This window comes from Mandrillus leucophaeus, unplaced genomic scaffold, assembly GCF_000951045.1.
Source record: "Mandrillus leucophaeus isolate KB7577 unplaced genomic scaffold, Mleu.le_1.0 Scaffold136, whole genome shotgun sequence".
Lineage (NCBI taxonomy): Eukaryota > Metazoa > Chordata > Mammalia > Primates > Cercopithecidae > Mandrillus > Mandrillus leucophaeus.
Genome location: NW_012101321.1, coordinates 1,477,013 through 1,495,637, shown reverse-complemented (window position 1 = coordinate 1,495,637; position 18,625 = coordinate 1,477,013). Strand labels below are relative to the sequence as shown.

The 18,625-nt window shown below is 44.6% G+C and overlaps 1 protein-coding gene across 1 annotated transcript in view; it reads left to right on the top strand.

Annotated features, from left to right (window-relative positions):
- FAM160A1 (family with sequence similarity 160, member A1) overlaps positions 1-18,625 on the top strand; it is a 279,944-nt gene extending 261,319 nt beyond the window's left edge. Inside the window, exons 10-14 of the mRNA XM_011973234.1 lie at positions 2,430-2,620; positions 5,322-6,458; positions 12,068-12,246; positions 12,563-12,701; positions 18,279-18,625. Of these exons, the coding sequence (XP_011828624.1) occupies positions 2,430-2,620; positions 5,322-6,458; positions 12,068-12,246; positions 12,563-12,701; positions 18,279-18,532 (1,900 nt within the window). The 3' untranslated portion in view covers positions 18,533-18,625. The remainder of the gene's footprint in view (positions 1-2,429; positions 2,621-5,321; positions 6,459-12,067; positions 12,247-12,562; positions 12,702-18,278) is intronic.

Here is an 18,625-nt window from a genome sequence, read left to right as displayed (position 1 = left end):
ATGACCAAAATAAGGATACAATAAATCCTGTGTAATCGGAATTTCTCTAGGCCTCACCAGCCTATGGGAAGAGTTCACATCAATGGCTACAGGACAGATTTTTCCAGCTCTGACTCCAGCCACCTCATAGAAAACCTTGGACCCGCCCCTAAACCCCCAACCTAACACAGAAGTATCACCCATCACTTCTAGGGATCACCAAGTGAGAAATCTTTTTTGTTTCTCTGTTTTTGTTTTTTAGAGACAGGATCTCACTCTGTCCCCCAGGCTGGAGTGCAGTGGTGTAGTCATTGCACACTGCAGCCTCTACATCCTGGGCTCAAGTGATCCTCCCACCTCAGCCTCCCGACTAGCTGGGACTACAGGTGCACACCACTACACTCGGCTAACTCTTCTATGTTTTATAGAAACAGGATCTTGCTGTGTTGCTCAGGCTGGTTTTGAACTCTTGGCCTCAAGCAGTCCTCCCACCTAAGCTTCCCAAAATGCTGGGATTGCGGGTATGAGGCACTGTACCCCACCCCCAAATGAGGAGTCTTACATATATGCATGAACAAATCTCCCACCATGGTTGCCACAGCAGCATCAGCCATGGTCCCCTCTCCTGCTCCGATCCCTTTTGTTGCTGCTACCTTCCCTTCCCACCCCTCAACCCGCTGCCCCTGTTCCTGCTGTGTACCCTGGCACCTTCCTGTGGTGCTAGAGCAGCATTGCCTTCTCTGGGTGCCCACTGGGGTCCAGCTGTGCTTTGTTCACAGCTGGCAGGTTCACACAGAGGTGGGAGAATGCTTCTCTCTCCTGTGTTATTTCTGGTTACCAGAGCGTCTCTACTCACAGATATCCTTGTGGAAAAGAGCTCCTTTATTTTCTGCCTGCAACATCCATTTTTCCTCATTGCTAAATTCCCCAAAACTAAACCAAGAATCAGAACAGGCTTGCCTCCTGTTCCGTACTTTCCTTTTTGTTCTTGTAACCTTCTACTTTCATGAAACTGCACTTATGAAAACAGATGCCACCACATCAGACCTGCAGGGTGTGTCTGGTTCTTACTGATAGCAGGTTCACAATATATATCTGCCCATTGGGACAGTGGGAGGAGGGGATGAGGACCGCCTTACCTAGATGGTTTGCCTTTTCTGAGAACTGAAGGTTAAGTGGCAAGTTTGCCATATCATACCTGGAAAGTATTATTAAAACCTTCAGTATCAAGTAGCACAAAGAGAACGGAATCTTTCTTCCCTCTCTGACTCTGGTTCTTGCGGTGGATTAGTTGTGAATATCAACTTAGGTTTTCCTCATTTGGATCAGCAGGAGGTGTGGGAGATGGTTGAATGTTTACAGGCCTGAAGACATGTCCTGAAAGTCGTACTTTTTATCTTTTTTTAATGAAAAGCTTAATCTTATCTTGTTTTTCTCTGCACTGCTTCTTTCTCAAATGCCGAATACCGAAGTAAAAACATGCTGGCTGATTGAAGGGTTGTGATTGTTCACATAAGGGCTTGGGCTCATCTGTAATTGGCTCCTGCACACGTATGTGATGCTGGGCTCTGGCTATAAGTTCTTTATCCCATTTGCTCCATTTTGTTTAAATAAGCAGTATGTTTTTTTCCCCTGTTAAGAAAAGAAGTCATTTAAACACACTTTATTCTAGCCATGAAGCCCACTGATGTGCTCCAGGTGTGTCAGAAATGGTTGCTCAGGTTTTCTTGTCCCCAGGTTCATAATGATACTAAGATGCTTTTGATCACCAACCAAAAGTGTTTTGTGTGAAATGGGGCCCAGTGATCCTCAATGAGTCATTTTCCATTATATTTTCTCCTGGTCACCCGTGAGAATGTAAAGAAAAGGTTTACACTATGGAGTGGTTGTTTGCTGTTGCCATTCAGTGCCTGCGATGAGCCAGAGTTTCTGGGATTATAAGAGAAATGATCAAAGCAACTCCTTGCTGTGGTAGCACATTATATTGAGGAGGTAGACACTGAAGTAATCGTGATACAAGGTAATAGTGCTTAATAGAGGCCCATGAGCGTAGTGGAGGGAGGGATTAGCTCCCTCTCAAAGAAGGTGACACTGAAGCTGGACTTTGTAGAATGAAAGGCGTTGGTCAGGCAGAGAAAAGGGGAAATCTCAGGCCAGGTAAAGGTGACCGTGGGCACAAAGGCATGGAAGTGAAGAGGGATCATTTAAGAGATGCAGAAGTTCCTGGAGACTAAATTGTAAAGAATATTAAGTACTTTGTAAAGAGGATGTTCTTTCAGAAGAAATTAAGCTAGGGAGTAAACCCTGGTGGCTGATGAGATGATCAGTTGAGAGCTGGGAGAGGATGAGTCTGCCCCTGGCCACAAGGAGTCCCTGTTATGGTTTAGTTAGTCCCAGTAATGGTTCAAGACATTGCAGAGACCAAACGCTGGTTCTTTTTGTCATTCTAGGTATCTGATCCCCTGCAATCACATGATGCTGAGTCAGAGGTGGGCTGTGAAGGAGAGAGACTGTTACTCTGTTTCTGCGGCCAAGCTGCTTGCCTTGACTCCTGTCTGCTGCTCCAGCGGGATCACTCTGACGCTGGGGAACCAAGAGAGGGATTATATTCTCTGGTCGAAGTGTATGCATGACACTTCAGGTAGGAACTCGCTAGTGATGATCTTTAAACCAAAGGATGCCATTTCATCTTGCCTTGGGATGTGTGTCCCTTTGGGTGGACAGGGAATTATGTAGTGGGTCCCATTTCTTTTACGAATGACTAGTTGGGATCCTTTTCTGCTTTATAAGGAGTTATGGACACGTTGTAATCAGTGTTCATTGAGGTGCCCAGACATTACATAGTGTTGCCAGATCTTTATTTTATGTGGACTTTCTAGTGGGATCCTCAGAGTCAAAATGTGAAAACGTGTGCTAGCTTGTCTTCAGAAACAAGACAGGGGTGAGAGGTGTGGAGATGGCTATTACTGAGACAGAATCAGCCCTTATTTTAATTTCTAAAATGAGCCACTTATAGAAATCTGTCATAAGGATTTACGTATTATTGTATATGACTATAAAACTTGAAATTTGTGATATGACAGCGGAATCGCATGCATTTGATTGACCTAATGAGGAAGGCTGCCATAAACACTTTACAGGGGTTATGATGCTCGGTGCTATTTGCCAGCTATGGTTCCCCTCATACAAGCAAAATTGAAATGGCCATCTCTGTCAACCTTGGCTCTCTGGCAGGCAGCTGGAGCAAGGGGGCATTTGTGTATCTTTGATGGTCATATGGCTGTTTCAATTCAGGAACTTTCTGCATGTCCTGTGACCACTAGGAAATCCCCAGTCCTGGTGTTGAGTCAAGCGTTTCCAGTTTGTATTCTGATATCCATGTCAACAATGTCATTCTGTCCACCCAGCTATAATTTTCTTAGATAAAGTGTATTTAAAAGCTGGGTTACTTGACTAAGAAAATGTCAGTATGTTTGATATTAATGTAATTTGTAGAAATTAAGGTTGTCTTACTGATCCTTTGTCTTTATATAAAGATGCATGGAAATTAGCAATTTATATAATTTAATTGTATTTTCCTATTAGGCAGGTTAGTATGGATATTTTGTATTTTCATACCTAAAAATTGTTTTAAAAACATATTTAAAAATTGATGTCTTTTCTAAATTAACTATGAAAGATTTTTCAAGAATGATTCTGTGGCTAGCCTTGCCTCAGAATTCAAAATTCAAGTTAAACCTATGATTCTCCATAACTTGCCAACTTCTTTCCCTGTGTGATCACTTTTAATGCTTTGAAGAAGGTAGTATTCCCATTTTACAGATGAATAAACAAACTCAGAGAGGAATTGACTTGTTCATGGTTATACAGCTAAGTAGGTTCTCTGGTTCCAGATTCCATGTTCTTTCTACTCTCCTGCCCCTGGAATTGCCTTACAGCAGATAAATGCCCTAATGGATGTGTGGTGACATAGCTAGCTAGCTAGCCAGAGTAATTACTGTACAGGGGTAAATAATTTTCCCAAGAAAGTAGCAGAGCCAAGATTCAGGTTCTGCATCTTGGTTCTGTGTCTTGGTTCTACTACTTTCTTGGGCAAATTACTTAAGTTTTCTAAATTTTTTTTCTTATCTGTAAAATAGTACCTACTTCAAAGGGTTATTCTCAGGAAAGCAAGTGAAGACATGTAAAGCTCTTAGAAGACTGCCTGGCATGTAGTAAGTGCACAATAAATATTGCTAGTAGTAGTATTTGATGTCTTTTTACATAACATAGATAAGAGATAAACACTAACGTTTTAGCAGTAGAGCTGTAAAATATGAATTATGTCTACCCTAATGCCCTGGAAATGGGTATTCTTAAAGGCTCAATTCTGACCCAGTCTGGTAGAGATTTAGAGCATGAAGAGACGTGAGGCTTGCAAAGATGTGGCACTGAAGTAAGAATGGAGGTCGGTGTGAAATTGCCTGTGCTTGAATTGTGGCTCTTCCACAATTTGGGTTGGGCATTCTTTCATCTCTGAGCCTCAATTTCTTTATCTGAAAATGGAGAAAATAATATCTACCATACAGGATCATTGGGAGAATTAACTTAGATAGCATTGATAAAGCACCTGCATCATACTAGATGTTTAAGAAATGATAGACTATATATTTTTCCCTCAGTCTTTTTCTTTTGAGGGAAAATGTAAACTTATAGGAAGATATTTTCACAGCTATTTCAGTAGTGAAGTTGGAACTTTTAACATCAAAGGCAGTCATAGTAACATGAGCAGCATTCTTAGGTTAAAATGACTTTTGTAGTGAATATGATTTTACTTTAAGAGACCATTTGATAATATCAGCATCCTCGATAGTCCCCAGGAAGGCAGAATGAGTTAATAGGCTTTTCTAAAAACCCAGGATTTTTCTACAAAAAGTCTGGTTCTCAAATTCATGGATTATCAGCCTTCCACTTTAGATTCAAAGTAAAAAACTTTAAGGTTATTATTCTGTGGCAGGTACTATATCAGGTGTATTACCTAATTTAATCCTCTCAACAACCTGAGAGATTGCTATCATCAGCTCTTCTTTCTCTAATGACTCGTACCAGATAATAGATTTCCATTGGCTATAGCCACTATTGACTGGTTATATTGGTTTTCTATCTTCTGTGAGGGTAGAGTTTCTATTATTAATCTTTCCTTCTTACAATCTAACCATATTATTCAGAGGTTGTTTAATCAGATATAATTAGACCCAAAGTAGCTAGCAAGACACAGTCTTAGCCTAAATGGATCACACCCCCATCCACTACCTTTGTCGCCACACCTCCCTTGTTCTAATGGACCTCTGCCTCCTGTGCAGGACCTGTGGAGTGGCCATTCCCTGAAGCGTTCTCCCAGTCAGCCTGCATTGTGGAGTATGGGAAAGCCTTGGACATCAGCTACCTGCAGTACCTGTGGGAGGCCCACACCAACATCCTCCGCTGCATGAGGGACTGCCGTGTCTGGTCCGCCCTGTATGATGGCGACTCCCCCGACCCTGAGACGTTTCTCCAGGGTCTGACGGAGGAGGGCAGTGTGAGCTCGGCCTGCCCTGTGTTCGGGCTCCCGCAACAACTCCCCAGGAAGACGGGACCTCAGCTAGCTCCCAGAAAGGACAAGAGCCAGACAGAGCTGGAATGGGATGACAGCTATGACACTGGAATCTCCTCAGGGGCTGACATGGGCTCCCCTGGGCCTTATGATGATCTGGAGGTTTCACGCCCCCCAGCACCCATTGATCCCCCAAAACACATCCAGGAGATGAAGAAGAATGCCATCCTGCTCTTCAAAGGGTCCTACATAGAAGAGTCAGACTTTCAGGATGATGTGATGGTGTACAGGCTGTGTGCTGAGAAGGACTCCGAGGACGCGAAGGATTCTCAGGAGGAAGCTGCTAGACCACCAGCTGAAGCCCAGGATGAAATTCAGAGTGTTTCCATCAACAACGGCTCCCTCCTCAGCACCCAGCCAGCGACAGATTCAGAGGAGGAGTGCAATAGGGACAATTCAGACCCATTTCACAGTGAGCCCATGGAGCCAAAGCAAGAGAGGGAACCTGAAGCAGCCACAGAATCCAACTCAGAGTTAGCATCCCCTGCTCCTGAGGCAGAGGACAGCTCTAACCTGACAGCCGCCAACCTGGAGAGCGAGGATCTCATTGCCCAGTATGACCAAATCATTAAAGAGCTGGATTCCAGCACCGAGGGCTTGATGGAACAGAATTTCCCCACACCTGATCCCTTGCTTCTCACTAAGGAGGAAGAAGGGAAGGAAGAAGAGAGCAAAGGAGAAAAGGAGAAGGAGGGGAAGAAGGAGCTAGAAGAGGAGGAGGATGACTTTGACTCTTTTATAGCGGAGACACCTGCTGTAGAGACTGTGCTTTCCCCGTTTGTGGGGAGAGAGGAGGCTGCCTTTGCCAGTCGCCATCCCGTGAGGACTCAAAGCACCCCATTCACAGGTGACCATCTTACATTGCTTTGTGGTTTCTGCTTTTGAAAGTACTTGTATGTATTGGAACAGGAAAGTAAGGTAGGCAAAGGTAAGGAATATGATCGGTTTGTCTAACAGAGGGCTGAAAATATTTTTGTCAAGAGCAAAGAGGGGTGACTTTATTTTTATTTTGCCGTTCTTGCAATGATTATCTTATTTATTTCTCAAGCTAGGGGTTAGATTTTATTACTTAGTAACTTCTTTTGATATGTCAGTGTTAAAATAGTAGGACTGATTAAACCACACAAGAATCCAGACTTATTTAATGACTTCATTTATTCTAGTGTAACTAACTTATTTTTCTCCTTAGCACTTATTTACATTTATTTTTAACAAATGACTGTCTCCCCGAGTAGAATGCATGCTCTGTGAGGGTGGAGCGCTATCTCTAGCACTGGAAGAGTGAACCGAGCACAGAATAGATGCTCAGAGTCCTTGTTGGGTGACAGTAGCTGTGCACACATCAGAGGCATCGGGGTTAGCTGTGCCTTTGCCTGGGAGCTCATTTCAGAGAATCACAAAATCTTTATCTAAAAATAAGTGGAGTGGACCCACATCAACTAAGAGCGCTTTGAAAGAGTGTGTGTGTTCAATGATACACCACCAGCCACAGGTAGAAATCTTGCAAGAGGTAAAGGGATAGGGTAGGATTTACAGATAGGCAGGTTGGGGTGAAGACCTATGATAGAAAACATCATTAAATATTAGCCAACAAAATCTGCATTTACAAATCATGGTGCAATGGGAATTGCCATAGATGAGATGGCATACTAAGCCCAGGGAGGGCCAGGGTGGGACCACTGGATGGTGTTTAGGTAGCAAGGAGAGGGGCTGGAAGATAGTAGCAACGGAGGGCGACAGTGGTCTTGGAGCCAGGCCAGGGGTTGAGTCCTGGCTCTAGCATTTAGCAGCATGTGGCCTTAGCATCCCAGGCCTTCCATTTGCTCCTGTGAGGACTGAATGAGATACTGGGAGGTCATCATTCATTTTATGACAGGTAGCTCCCTGGAGAAGCTTGGTGAGGAGGGACTGTGCTCCTACCTCTTGGAGTAACCCAAAATAGATGATAACAGATTGCCTTCTGGTCCAGCCAGCCAAGTAGGCTTATGTGATTTCAAGGAGCTTTTCCAGCCTCCTCCTCCAATATTTATTCATCTATTTACTGATGCCTGAAGATTTGTATATACAGGAAGAAAGCTTTTAATTCCACAATTAAGGGCTTGCGGTTCTAGTTGAGATAACGTTTCAGTGTGAATGAGTTTTAATTAAAATTCAATCAGTCAGTCAATCATAAGTAAAATGGATTAGATAATCTCACTTTTCCCAGTTGATAAGGGGGACAGGGAAGGGGGAGCTGGAAGAGTTCACTTGGAGGGAAAGGGCAGCAGTAACTTGGCATGTCACAGCTTGCCTTCTCGTAGGACATCCGGACTACCCATGGCCATGAAGATTATTCTTTAGAATTCCAGCTTTCTTACAGAGGAGCTTCATTCCTGGGAAATGTGTAAATAGAGGAAAGAAAGTATAGCTCAGGGCAAGGTAAAAAAAAAAAAAAAATCCAACAACCAATTAAATAACATCAATATTTTACATATAATACACCTGAGAACTGACAAAACATACTGCAAGCTCTTTGATGCATACAGGTAATTGTCACCAAAACCTTCCTTTTTCCTCTTTTGAACCTTGTATACAGCTTTAGGAAACATCTCTCTTCCCATGTATGTCTGCTTTATAGTTTCTGAACTTCTGAGTGTGTTCTGTAGCATTAGGCTTAACTTCTTCTCTCCAGGGCATCTGATTTCCACTGAAATGAGTTCACTTCCCAGCAAAATCAAAGCATTCCATTTGTCTAATTTTATTTATTCATGTGTTCAGCAATCTTTTATTGATCCCCTGATGTTTGGCAGGTTCTATGCTAGGAAATAAGGACACAACATTAAAGGAATTCACAGACTTTCAGAGGAGACCCCAACAAAGAAGTGTACTCTCTTAGTGGGAAATGCATGATTAGTTGTCATATGCCAAGTCCAGTGGGAACCCAGTGAGGGGAGTGGGACTGGCCTCACAGAGGAGAGGGATGGACAGTGCAAGGAAGTCCCCAGGTGAAAGCAGGTGAGAATGATAGTCCAGACAGAGGAGACAGCAGGAGGAGACTGAAGAGCCTGCCATCCTGTGGGGTGTGACCGCATGGTTTATGTGGGGTGGGGAGGTGGGAGAGAAAGGCAGAAAGCTTGGTTGGTGCCAGCTTATGGAGGGCCTTTGGGCCAAGCTGAGGGATGGAAACCTTGTGCCCTGTCACTGAAGAAGCCCCTGGAGTATAAAGTTGAGGAATGATGTGACTGGATCTGAAAAGGCCAGCTTTGGTAGGAGTGTGTGCTGAGCACTGGAGTGGGGAGAAGTTGGTGCCAGGAAAAACAAGTGAGACACCCTTATTGCCGTGTCAGAATTCAGAATGTGCCAGTGCCTTTATCTAGTAATTCTGTTTCTAGGAATGTCCTCAGAGCTGTATTCACACTGTATGCTGAGGTGTACATACAAGGATGTTCATTGCAGCATTGTTTAGAATAGAAGAAGACTGGAAACAACCCAAATACCCACCCGTGGGAGACTGACTTGCTTGTGCAACACCCTGGCAATCTAATGTTTTGTGGTCCTGAGATGAGCTCTGTATGTGTTGATACGAGGTGTGGTCTCCAGGGTGTATTGTTAAAAATGCTAGGTCTCTCTCTGTCTCTCTCTTTCTGCCTCTCTGTCTCTCTCTCCTTGGCAGGCAAGATAATGTGTTGGGTAAGAGCACTGGAACAGGTGGTGCGAATTAAAATTCTATTATTCAAAGCTGGGTTCACTTAGCATTCTGCCTCCTCTTTAAATGGGGATAAATAATAAATATACTTCCTAGGGTTGTTTTGAATTTTGAGTGAGTTGATACATGAAAAGTGCTCAGCACACTGCCAGGCAGATAGGATGTGCTTAATAACTGTTTTCAATAATAATTAAATTAAATCTCTATTAACATAGAAATACTGTTGCTGGAGTCCAGACCAGAAATGAGACTGACCTCAGGCAGCGGAGCAGGGGAGGTGGAGCTTCAGGTCCACATCAGGAGATATGTCCAGGGTAGAATTTGCTGAGTGGAGGCACAGAGTCGACGGCTGCTCCATTCTTGGACAGGGGAAGTGCAGGAAGAGGGTGCAGGTTCGATGGAGGCCGGGGAACAGGGGAGAGCGGTGAGTGGATGACAGGAGGCACAGTGGAGATAGTCTCAGTGACTTTGAAGAATGTAATACTTTGTGAGGCGGGGAGTCTATGTGTGCTCCTAGGAGATGTGGGAAGAAAATAAAACCGCTGTCTTCCAGACACACCTGCAGCTTCCTGAATTGTGCTGAGTCTTTCGATTTTCGGCTGCTTACCAGATCCCCCTACGCACTTTTTGTTAAGCAGGGATTTTTTTTTTTGTAGTGCTAGAAACTAAGAATAAAGTAGGAATTTGAAAGTTTTAACACATTTTTTATTGCACACACCCAAGTGATGAGTCATTTAATTAGCGGACACTAATTATAATGTCAAAGTGGACTCCATTTGTATCATTACAGTCTACTGGCCTTGACCTAATAATAGTCTGTCATTCACATAGGTCAATAATGACATCATCTTCCTCTCCACAGGGCATGGGATTCAAGCTTGTGGGAAACCTCCCACTTCACCTCACCCCTTATAGTAGTGATGTCCTGTGGATGGTCTCCCCTGGTCACTGCATGGTCAGCAGTTTAGAGTTTGTAGGATGGCTGGATGTGGCCAGGCACAGTCTGGGACTGGGGAAGAGAAGTTGAGGGATCATTTTAGGGTCATATGTTTTACAGAAGACTCTGGCCACCTAAGTATGTCTTAATTCACCTGCTTTTGCTCCATCTGGAAGGAAATAGATGCTGAGCCAGGGACTGTAGGGGAGCAGGAGAGAGGAAGCTGAGGACAGCAGCCTTCCCCCTCTAGATCTACCTGGAAAGCCAGAATTGTGTTGCGATGCCTTGAGAGTTACCATTGACATTTCTGGGGTTCTTTATGGGAAAACCATTCATTGCTTTCAAACTGGGGTCCCTATCCAGAGTTTCCAAATGTGTTTGGCAAAGTCTCCCAGTTGTTTGTAAGCATCTCCAAAGAGTGTCTATCTGAAGAGTTCATTGACCTCTTATGTCATGGAAAGTGACTAAAGACCTCTGCCTCCCATCCCAAGGATGGGGAAGTTGAGGCTGAATGCCACACATGAGGGGATGGTGCCTCTTGTGTTGAGATCCTTTAGAGACATCCTCGGTGTTCCTGGAGACAGAGATATTGCAGTTACCCTCTTCCCCTCCTGTGTGGTAAAGGTTTCGGTTTGGTGTTCCCATTCTACACACAGAGCTTCTGTTCCTTGCAAAGAGTTTTACGCTCTTATGCTACCAGGGCTTCTGAATGAAGCATCTTGTGATAAAGTATGTTTTTGTTAATGTTGGTGACATCTTCATGAGGCATGGCTTATTTATCAAGGGATGTGTGCTTTTGTTATAAACATGTCATGGTTTAGTAGCATCATCAGTAGCTCCACCAAGGGAAATGCAAAATTCTCATTGTGTTTAACAGAACACTTTTATGGTAAAAATTTAAAGTATCTTCAAGTAAGTTTATTAATGCCAGATTTATTTTTGGTGTTCCCTGCCCTCAGTGAACTCAAAGCATATTAATTTTCTAGTGACCCAAAGTAGCAGAAACTTCTTTTTGCCTATTTTTTTTTAATGGACTGCTTTTGTACGACTAATTTTTTTAACTGCTTTTTTTCAATGACTGCTTTTGTAGTCATACGGATTTTCTTTTTTAAGAAATCTATGACACGGCGAACTATATCTCCCCAAACTGACACCCTTTTCTCTCTCCTCTGAAAATTCAGGTATGGTTACTGAGTTGCTAAGGTTATAACCAGGCACTCCTCCACCTCTCACCCATTTTTTTTTTATTGTTCCACATTATGACACTTGACAAATCCAAATTTTTCTCAGTGTGCTTGTTCAGGATAGACAACCCCTGTTCTCAGTGTTGCTATTTGATAAACATAGTTTGTGCATTTTTGGTGTTCTTTACACAGATGTTTTGTTACTAAGACTTTCAATGGCCTCTGGTGCTTACATGAAACGCTACAGTCCATACAGTCTGTGCATCATAAGATGATGGCTGTCATGTGTTAAGCACTGGCAGCCCCAAGAAATACAGGAACAATGTAGAAAAGCATATTTTAATTTTAAAAAGTTAAATTATTTGGGTTTTTTTTTTTTTGAGGTCTGTGATAATTTTAGTAAGTATCAAAACTGCTCATGGAATCAAAATGTCAGTAGCCATGCCTATTTTTCTGTTTTCTTTTTGCCGTGGTGGTTTGTTTTCTGTTTTGGTCTCAAGGCAGGAGAAAACTTGGCCGTATTTGCTGTCTGGCTTGCACCTGCAGGCCCGTGGTGGTTTGGGAGCCGTGGCACCAGTGGTTCTGCCGTTGTCAGGGAAAGGCATTCGTGTGAGCCCAGCCAGCCCTGAAGCCTTATGTTCTTCCTGCAGGCCCATTCATCAGCGTGGTCCTGTCAAAGCTGGAGAACATGCTGGAGAACTCTTTACATGTTAATTTGCTGCTTATTGGGATCATTACTCAGCTAGCCAGCTACCCCCAGCCACTCCTGCGCTCCTTTCTGCTCAACACCAACATGGTCTTCCAGCCAAGCGTCCGCTCTCTCTATCAGGTATGTTAGCTGAGCCCACATCCATACCTGTTGATTTTGTGGGTGCTAGTTTGTAGGGCATCTCTGCTCTAATTCATTTGCTTTCCTTCCCTGTCCTATTAAGCTCACTGTGTAGTTTATTCTAAACAAACTGTAGAGCTTCATTTAGTTCGATGTTTTGAGGGTGCCCTATGCAGAACACCCAGGCAGTTAAAAATGAGCCAATGTCTAACATCATAATAGTTCCCATAATGAGGGTTGTACCTGCAAGATATATTGATAACTGAGAGTGGAATTTCATGGTGAGGCATTAACATCAGTAATGCTGTTTTGACAGGTCCTTGCATCTGTGAAAAACAAGATTGAACAGTTTGCCTCTGTGGAGAGAGACTTCCCAGGACTCCTCATACAAGCCCAGCAATACCTGCTCTTCCGTGTGGACATGTCTGATATGACCCCTGAGGCACTAACCAAAGGTAAGCCAGGTTTCTCCACAGTGCCCCTCCTTAAATTCCTCCTCCACGTCCCTAGCCTACTGGCCTCAGTTCACAGACGCTGCACTGGCTTCTGGATCCTAGAAGCATTCAGATATTTTCATTTTTATGCAACAGGGAGGAACCACCTCTTCACATTCTTAATCCTAAAGAAAGGTCTCCCTTGCTCACACCTGGCCTGTTTCCTCTGTGGAGGGTCTAGAGGGGATTTGGTCTTTTAACTGAGAGTGGTGCCTGGAAGGAGCTGATGTGTAGGGTATTGTCAGGCTAGAATAAATCACACAGCACACATGGGCCAGAAAGAGGCATTATGTGCACCCTCCGAGCCATTTTTTTGGGCAGCCCTGTCCTGAGGAGGGCATGTGTTCTCTTTATGATGTTTTCAGAGGCTCTTGGGCCAAAAATAAGTGTGCTTTAGGGCCCTAGGAGGTAAAACAAAAAACAAAACAAAAAAACGGTTTGGACTGTGAGAAGTAAAGTTTATGCTCAGCCTAAAACCTCTGAGAGTGCCTTTTTATGAGCTCTAGAGGAGGCGTTAGGCCAGGGCCCTGGCAGAGTGAGGAGTGGGGGCAGGGGATGGGTCGGTGCTAGTAGGAGCGCTGAGAATGGCTGGCCAGGCCCGGGAGCACCACTGCTGCTTTACCTTATTTAAGCTCTGGTTGGACTGATTTGCTGACCATTGTCCCCTGAGCTGTGACTTAGGCCTTGGTAGGAGCAAAGTAGGAATGCCACATATTGCACTGGCTTTTACTTTTCCACACACAGACCAGTCAGGCTTCTTTGTGGCAGATGAACAATGGAGAGAGTAAGGCTCTCGGTCCTGGGCCAAAGGCAAGTGATCAGAAACAAGATTGGCAGTGAGTGGCGGAAATGAAACTCAGGGCAATTGTTCCACCTTTCAAAGAAGCTGGAAAGAACCCAGAACTCTGAAGGCCTGACGCTGCCCCTGTGCAGCTATTTGATCTTGGTCACTTTACCTCACAGGCCCAATGTCCCTTGACTTTTCAATGAAGGATTTGTTCTCCATCTCTTAGGTGCTTACTAGCTGAAGCCAGAACTTGGGTTGTGATGAGCCCTTAGGGTACTGCAAGGTAGGGTTTGAAAGAAAGGTAGGCCATGTGCCACTGGTAAAGTGAGGAGTCGGGCTTCAGGCTGTTGGACTTTGAGAAGAGCAGGCAAAGGCGTTCATGGAGGGAGAGGCCCCGGCACCTCCATGGGAAGGTGGACTTCAGGTGCCACGTGGCCTCCTTAGACACACGGGTGGTCAGTGTGTGAGCTGTGTTCCTCCTGAACAGGGCGCATGTTGCTGCCACCTACCCCGCGAGAGAAGGTGCACCAGTTACCAGTATAATAAACCACTGCAGAAACTCACTGGCTTAGCACAAGGCCATTTATGATTGCTTATGAATCTGTGTGGTCATCTGGGTGTTTTGCTGATCTGGGCCAGGGTGATTTTGCCTGGATTCGCTTGTGTGGCTGCCATCAGTGGGTGGCTGGATGTCTAGGATGGCCTCACATCTGTGGCTGTTGGCTGGAGTGATGAGAGTGATGGGGGTGTTCCTAACCATCCGGCAGAGTAGCCCAGGCTGGTCCATGTCACAGTTAATAGGGTTCCAAGAGTGAGAGCAGAAGCATAGAAAATCTTTAGAGGCTCAGACTCAGAGCTTATGTAAGGTCCATTCTACAGCATTCTGTTGGCCAAAGCAAGACACAGGGCCAGCGCAGATTGAAGAATGGAGCAAAAACCCTACCGCTTGATGGGAGGAGCTGCAACAAGTTGTGGGCATTCTGTAGCCTCCTAGACAAGGCCTAGTCTTCATTGTATTTTACAGTTTATAAGGTGCTTTCTCAGGCGGTCAATTTTCGTTATCAAATAGCACTCTGAAAAGGGCAAAAAAGGTACCATTAGCTTCATTTTCATTAAGGAAGCCAAAATTAGAGGTCCAGGGTATTCAGCCAGGATCGTGAAACTCAAGTGCCTGAGCCCATCTTAGCTAATTCAGAGACGAGTGTACACACTGACCAACCTAGATACACTGAGATATACTAGATACTCAGGGTACACTGAGCCTTAACCCTCACATTCAGGGAAAGGGTGAGGGTCACTCACACCTTGGACTTGTCCTGGTTTCAGAATATCTGGAGGCCATGATTTCAAAATATATGCCTGGGGAACTTGTTCTCACTGCCTAAGGTTGTCAAATTAGTTAGCTGGGTTCCATGCTCCTTAAGCAAGGTCTGTGACACTCCAGGGCTTTGACCTGTAAGAATCTTCTCTCTGGATATAACACTTTTCTTCTACTTGAGTTTTTTTTAGATTAACTTTCTAACTTTTCCAGGTTAGCCAAGTCATACTCTTCCCCCACTTAAAGCATCTTTAACTGACAGAATGAGAGTTTCCTGTCCCCTTATACAAAGCTGACTTCTGAAGCATTTACTGTGACGTGATTTCCTATAAATGATTCAGATCTGGGAGGCCTGTTCTCACTGGGATGCAGAGCAGTTTACAATGAAGAATTATGGTAATGGGCCTGGTCCAAGTGTCTGCGTGCTCTGCCCTTTGCCTAATACTGCTGCCGGGGACATGAACACATAACGTATCTCTCTCCTCACTTCTGAAATCTTCCCAGTATTAGTCTTGAAAACCTTCTGTTGCAGCTTTTCAGACCCAGGGCAACATTTCAGAAGCCATTCCTAATTCTGACATTTATTTATACTTCCCTTCGCCCTGCCTTTTTCTTCAGGTGCTCGTGCATGCTTGTTGGACCCTTTTATGAGGGGCGTAACTCAGGCGCCTGCAGCCAGAGCAGCTCCATCATGCAGGCCCTGCATTCCCTTCGCCTCCTGGCAGCCCCGTGAAAAACGAGCCTTCTCACTAATGCTTCCAACAGCGGTAAAAGTCTGTGTGGCTGCTGCTCCAGAGCAAGCGGATGTCCTGTTCCCAGTTCCACATTATTATTCTTGAGGCTGTTGGTCTCTGAGATTCAGCCATTTGCCAGGCCTTTCTCTTTCTACTCAAATACTTTCCAAACCACAGAGTAACAGTTCACTGTATTTACTTATGTTCAGAGCCCTTTTACTGGGCACTAATTCTAGAAGGGAGATCAGGTAGGTAATGTCGCCAGTTTACAGAGATGGAAACTGAGACATTCTGTGATGAGCTGGTGGCCAGGTAGGGACCATAACTCGGGTCTGTTTGCTTTTGAATGGAGAATTTGAGGGTGCTTGGTGACACACTGAAAGGCCAAGACCCCGGAGGGGAGCCCGGGTCAACATGCTGCAGCCGCTGATGGGATTGTGCTATGGATCTCCCGGCCAGCCCCTGGTCTCCCTCACTGGGTGTTCTCCTGTCTTCATTAGTGAAGACAGTTCTGATTCTTGGATTCATACTGAGTAAATGAGCCTTAGCAATGACACTTTTTATTCACAGCTCAAGCTAGATAAATGAATCACAAAACCCCTTTTTAGGGGAGAAGAGAATGAATGAATTTGAAGGAGAATGGGGAGATGAGGAATATGAGCAGCTGTAGGGAGCATCAGGAGTAGGGAAGACTGATGAGATCAGTTCGTTCACTCATTCATTCAGCAAATATTTATTAGCTCCTACTATGAATATAGAAGTGTGTTAGGGGTTGCTAAAGACATGTTATCAGATAGGGCTCAGCCCTGAGAAAGGCTGGAGTCTAGTAGAGGAGATAAAACATAAACAATGTGAGGCTGAAGGGCAGTGCAGGCCTTAGTTGGTCAATAACATGGGGAGGAGGCTAGAATGAGACTGTTTGGGTAGAGGGCAGAGGAAGGCATAAAGACTATAGGAATGAATTCTGGGGCAGGAAACTGGAAATTCATTGTGAACTTGGTGGCAACTGTACTGATGAGGATGATGTGGTAGCTGACACCCATTCAGAATTCCCTGTGTACTTTACACCTATTGACTCATTTAATCCTTATAACAACTCTATGAGCTTTTGGCAGGTGAGGAAATCGAAGTACAGAGAGGTAAAGCAACTTGCCTGAAGTCAGCCAGCAAGTGGCAGACTCTGTGGTCTTAACCACTATACTAATAATGCCTCTAAGGCTAGTAAGATTTAGGTGAGCAGAGAAATGGGGCAGGGAATTCCAGGTGGAGGAACCAGCATGAGCAGTGCAGGTCTCGGTCTGGGAGTTAGTGTCCACAGTGTCCCATTCACCACTGGAATGCAGGCCAGCTTCCTTTGTGAGCTTTGCTGGGTGCTTTGGAGAGTGACAGCGCCTGAGCTATGGTTGGGGATGAGAAGGAGTGCTCTCCAAGGTTGACATGTACCTCAGTGATATCAGCACTTTTGTGCTCACTCTGTTGCCGGGGCATGAATTTCTGCTGAAAGGTAGCAGAAGACAGATTCTCAGCAACTTTTCCAGCTCTTTATGGCATTAAAGCTGTGATAAGTCTTAATCTAAAAGGATATTTAAAGCAGGAAAGTGGAAGTTTTTTTTTTTTTTTAACACTAAAGACTATAGTAGTGAGATGTGGAAAGTATTATAAATGTCAAGAATTTTTAGTACTGTAGTTAAGCAACACTCTGAGAAGAGTGTTGAAAAATGGTACTGAATTCTAAGAAGCAGCCAAAATAATGAAGAACTTGAATATAATGATTTATAAGGAGTAATGAGATTGTTTGGGTAGGGGGCAGAGGAAGGCATAAATAATTCCTACAAATATATGAGGGCTGGTGATGTTCAGGAATCAAATAGGGAAGTTGAACCATTTTAATTAGTAAAAAGTAATTTGATAAGAAAATGCAAATCACTTGGATATGTTAAAGTTTGAACTCATCTTAGGCCTATGTTATTGAAATTGAGATGGAAACCCCTGGCAACCCTCCTTCAATGTAGGCTTCTAAGCCATTTGATACTAATTCCCCATGGTTGCAGGAAGTTCTTACTCTGGTCTTACCAGCACCCAACTTCCCTTCCATTATTTCTGCTGACCTCAAGGAATCTTCCGCTCTCCTTTTATGTAAAACGTTGGCGGTCCCAGCCAGAAGAAGACTGGAGGTCACTGGGGAGCCTGAGAGGCTGGAGCACCCGCTGCAGAGAGCTTGGAGTGACCCAGTTCACCCAGCCTCCCTGCTGGAGCTATGCTGTGCTGTCAGGGCTTCACCGGCAAAGGGAGAACAGTCATCCCAGCATTGGAGGCTGGGAGAGCAGGTGGGGCTACTCATCGCCCCTTAATAAGCCAGTGACAGGAGATGCCTTTGTCCGTTTTCCCCATTTCCATATTCTGGCATGGAGGGTTCTTGACAAACCTATATTCTTTCCATGATTTCTGCGTGAAGTTCTTAGAAGGAATTTTGGGTGAAAGTCTCATATCACATGCTATATGCTGGAGGATATCCGTTGGGCAAATGTGTGTGTCATGGAGTGCACAAGGGCTGCATCTTCAGGATTTAGTCCAGTATAGGAACTGCACTCATGACTAGATACTCTCCAGCAACTCTGCCCCCAAACACATGCTCCACTGAAGAGGGTGGATGGGAAGGCTATGGAGGGACACCATCATGGTCTTCTTTCTGCTTTCAGATCCCATTCAGGAGGCTTCCAGGACAGGAAGTGGCAAGAACCTTTTGGATGGACCTCCAAGAGTGCTTCAGCCCTTCCTGACCCACCGAACCAAGGTGGCTGAGGCACCCCCCAACCTGCCCCTGCCAGTGAGGAACCCCATGCTGGCTGCTGCCCTCTTCCCAGAGTTCCTGAAGGAGCTGGCAGCCTTGGCCCAGGAACACTCCATTCTGTGCTACAAGATACTGGGTGACTTTGAGGACTCCTGTTGTTAACCTTTTTTTTTTTTTTTTTTTTTTAAATAGAGGTCTTGTTTTGTAAGGTTTAATGTTTTGACTGAATGTTAAATGCAAAGCTGCTTACAAAGA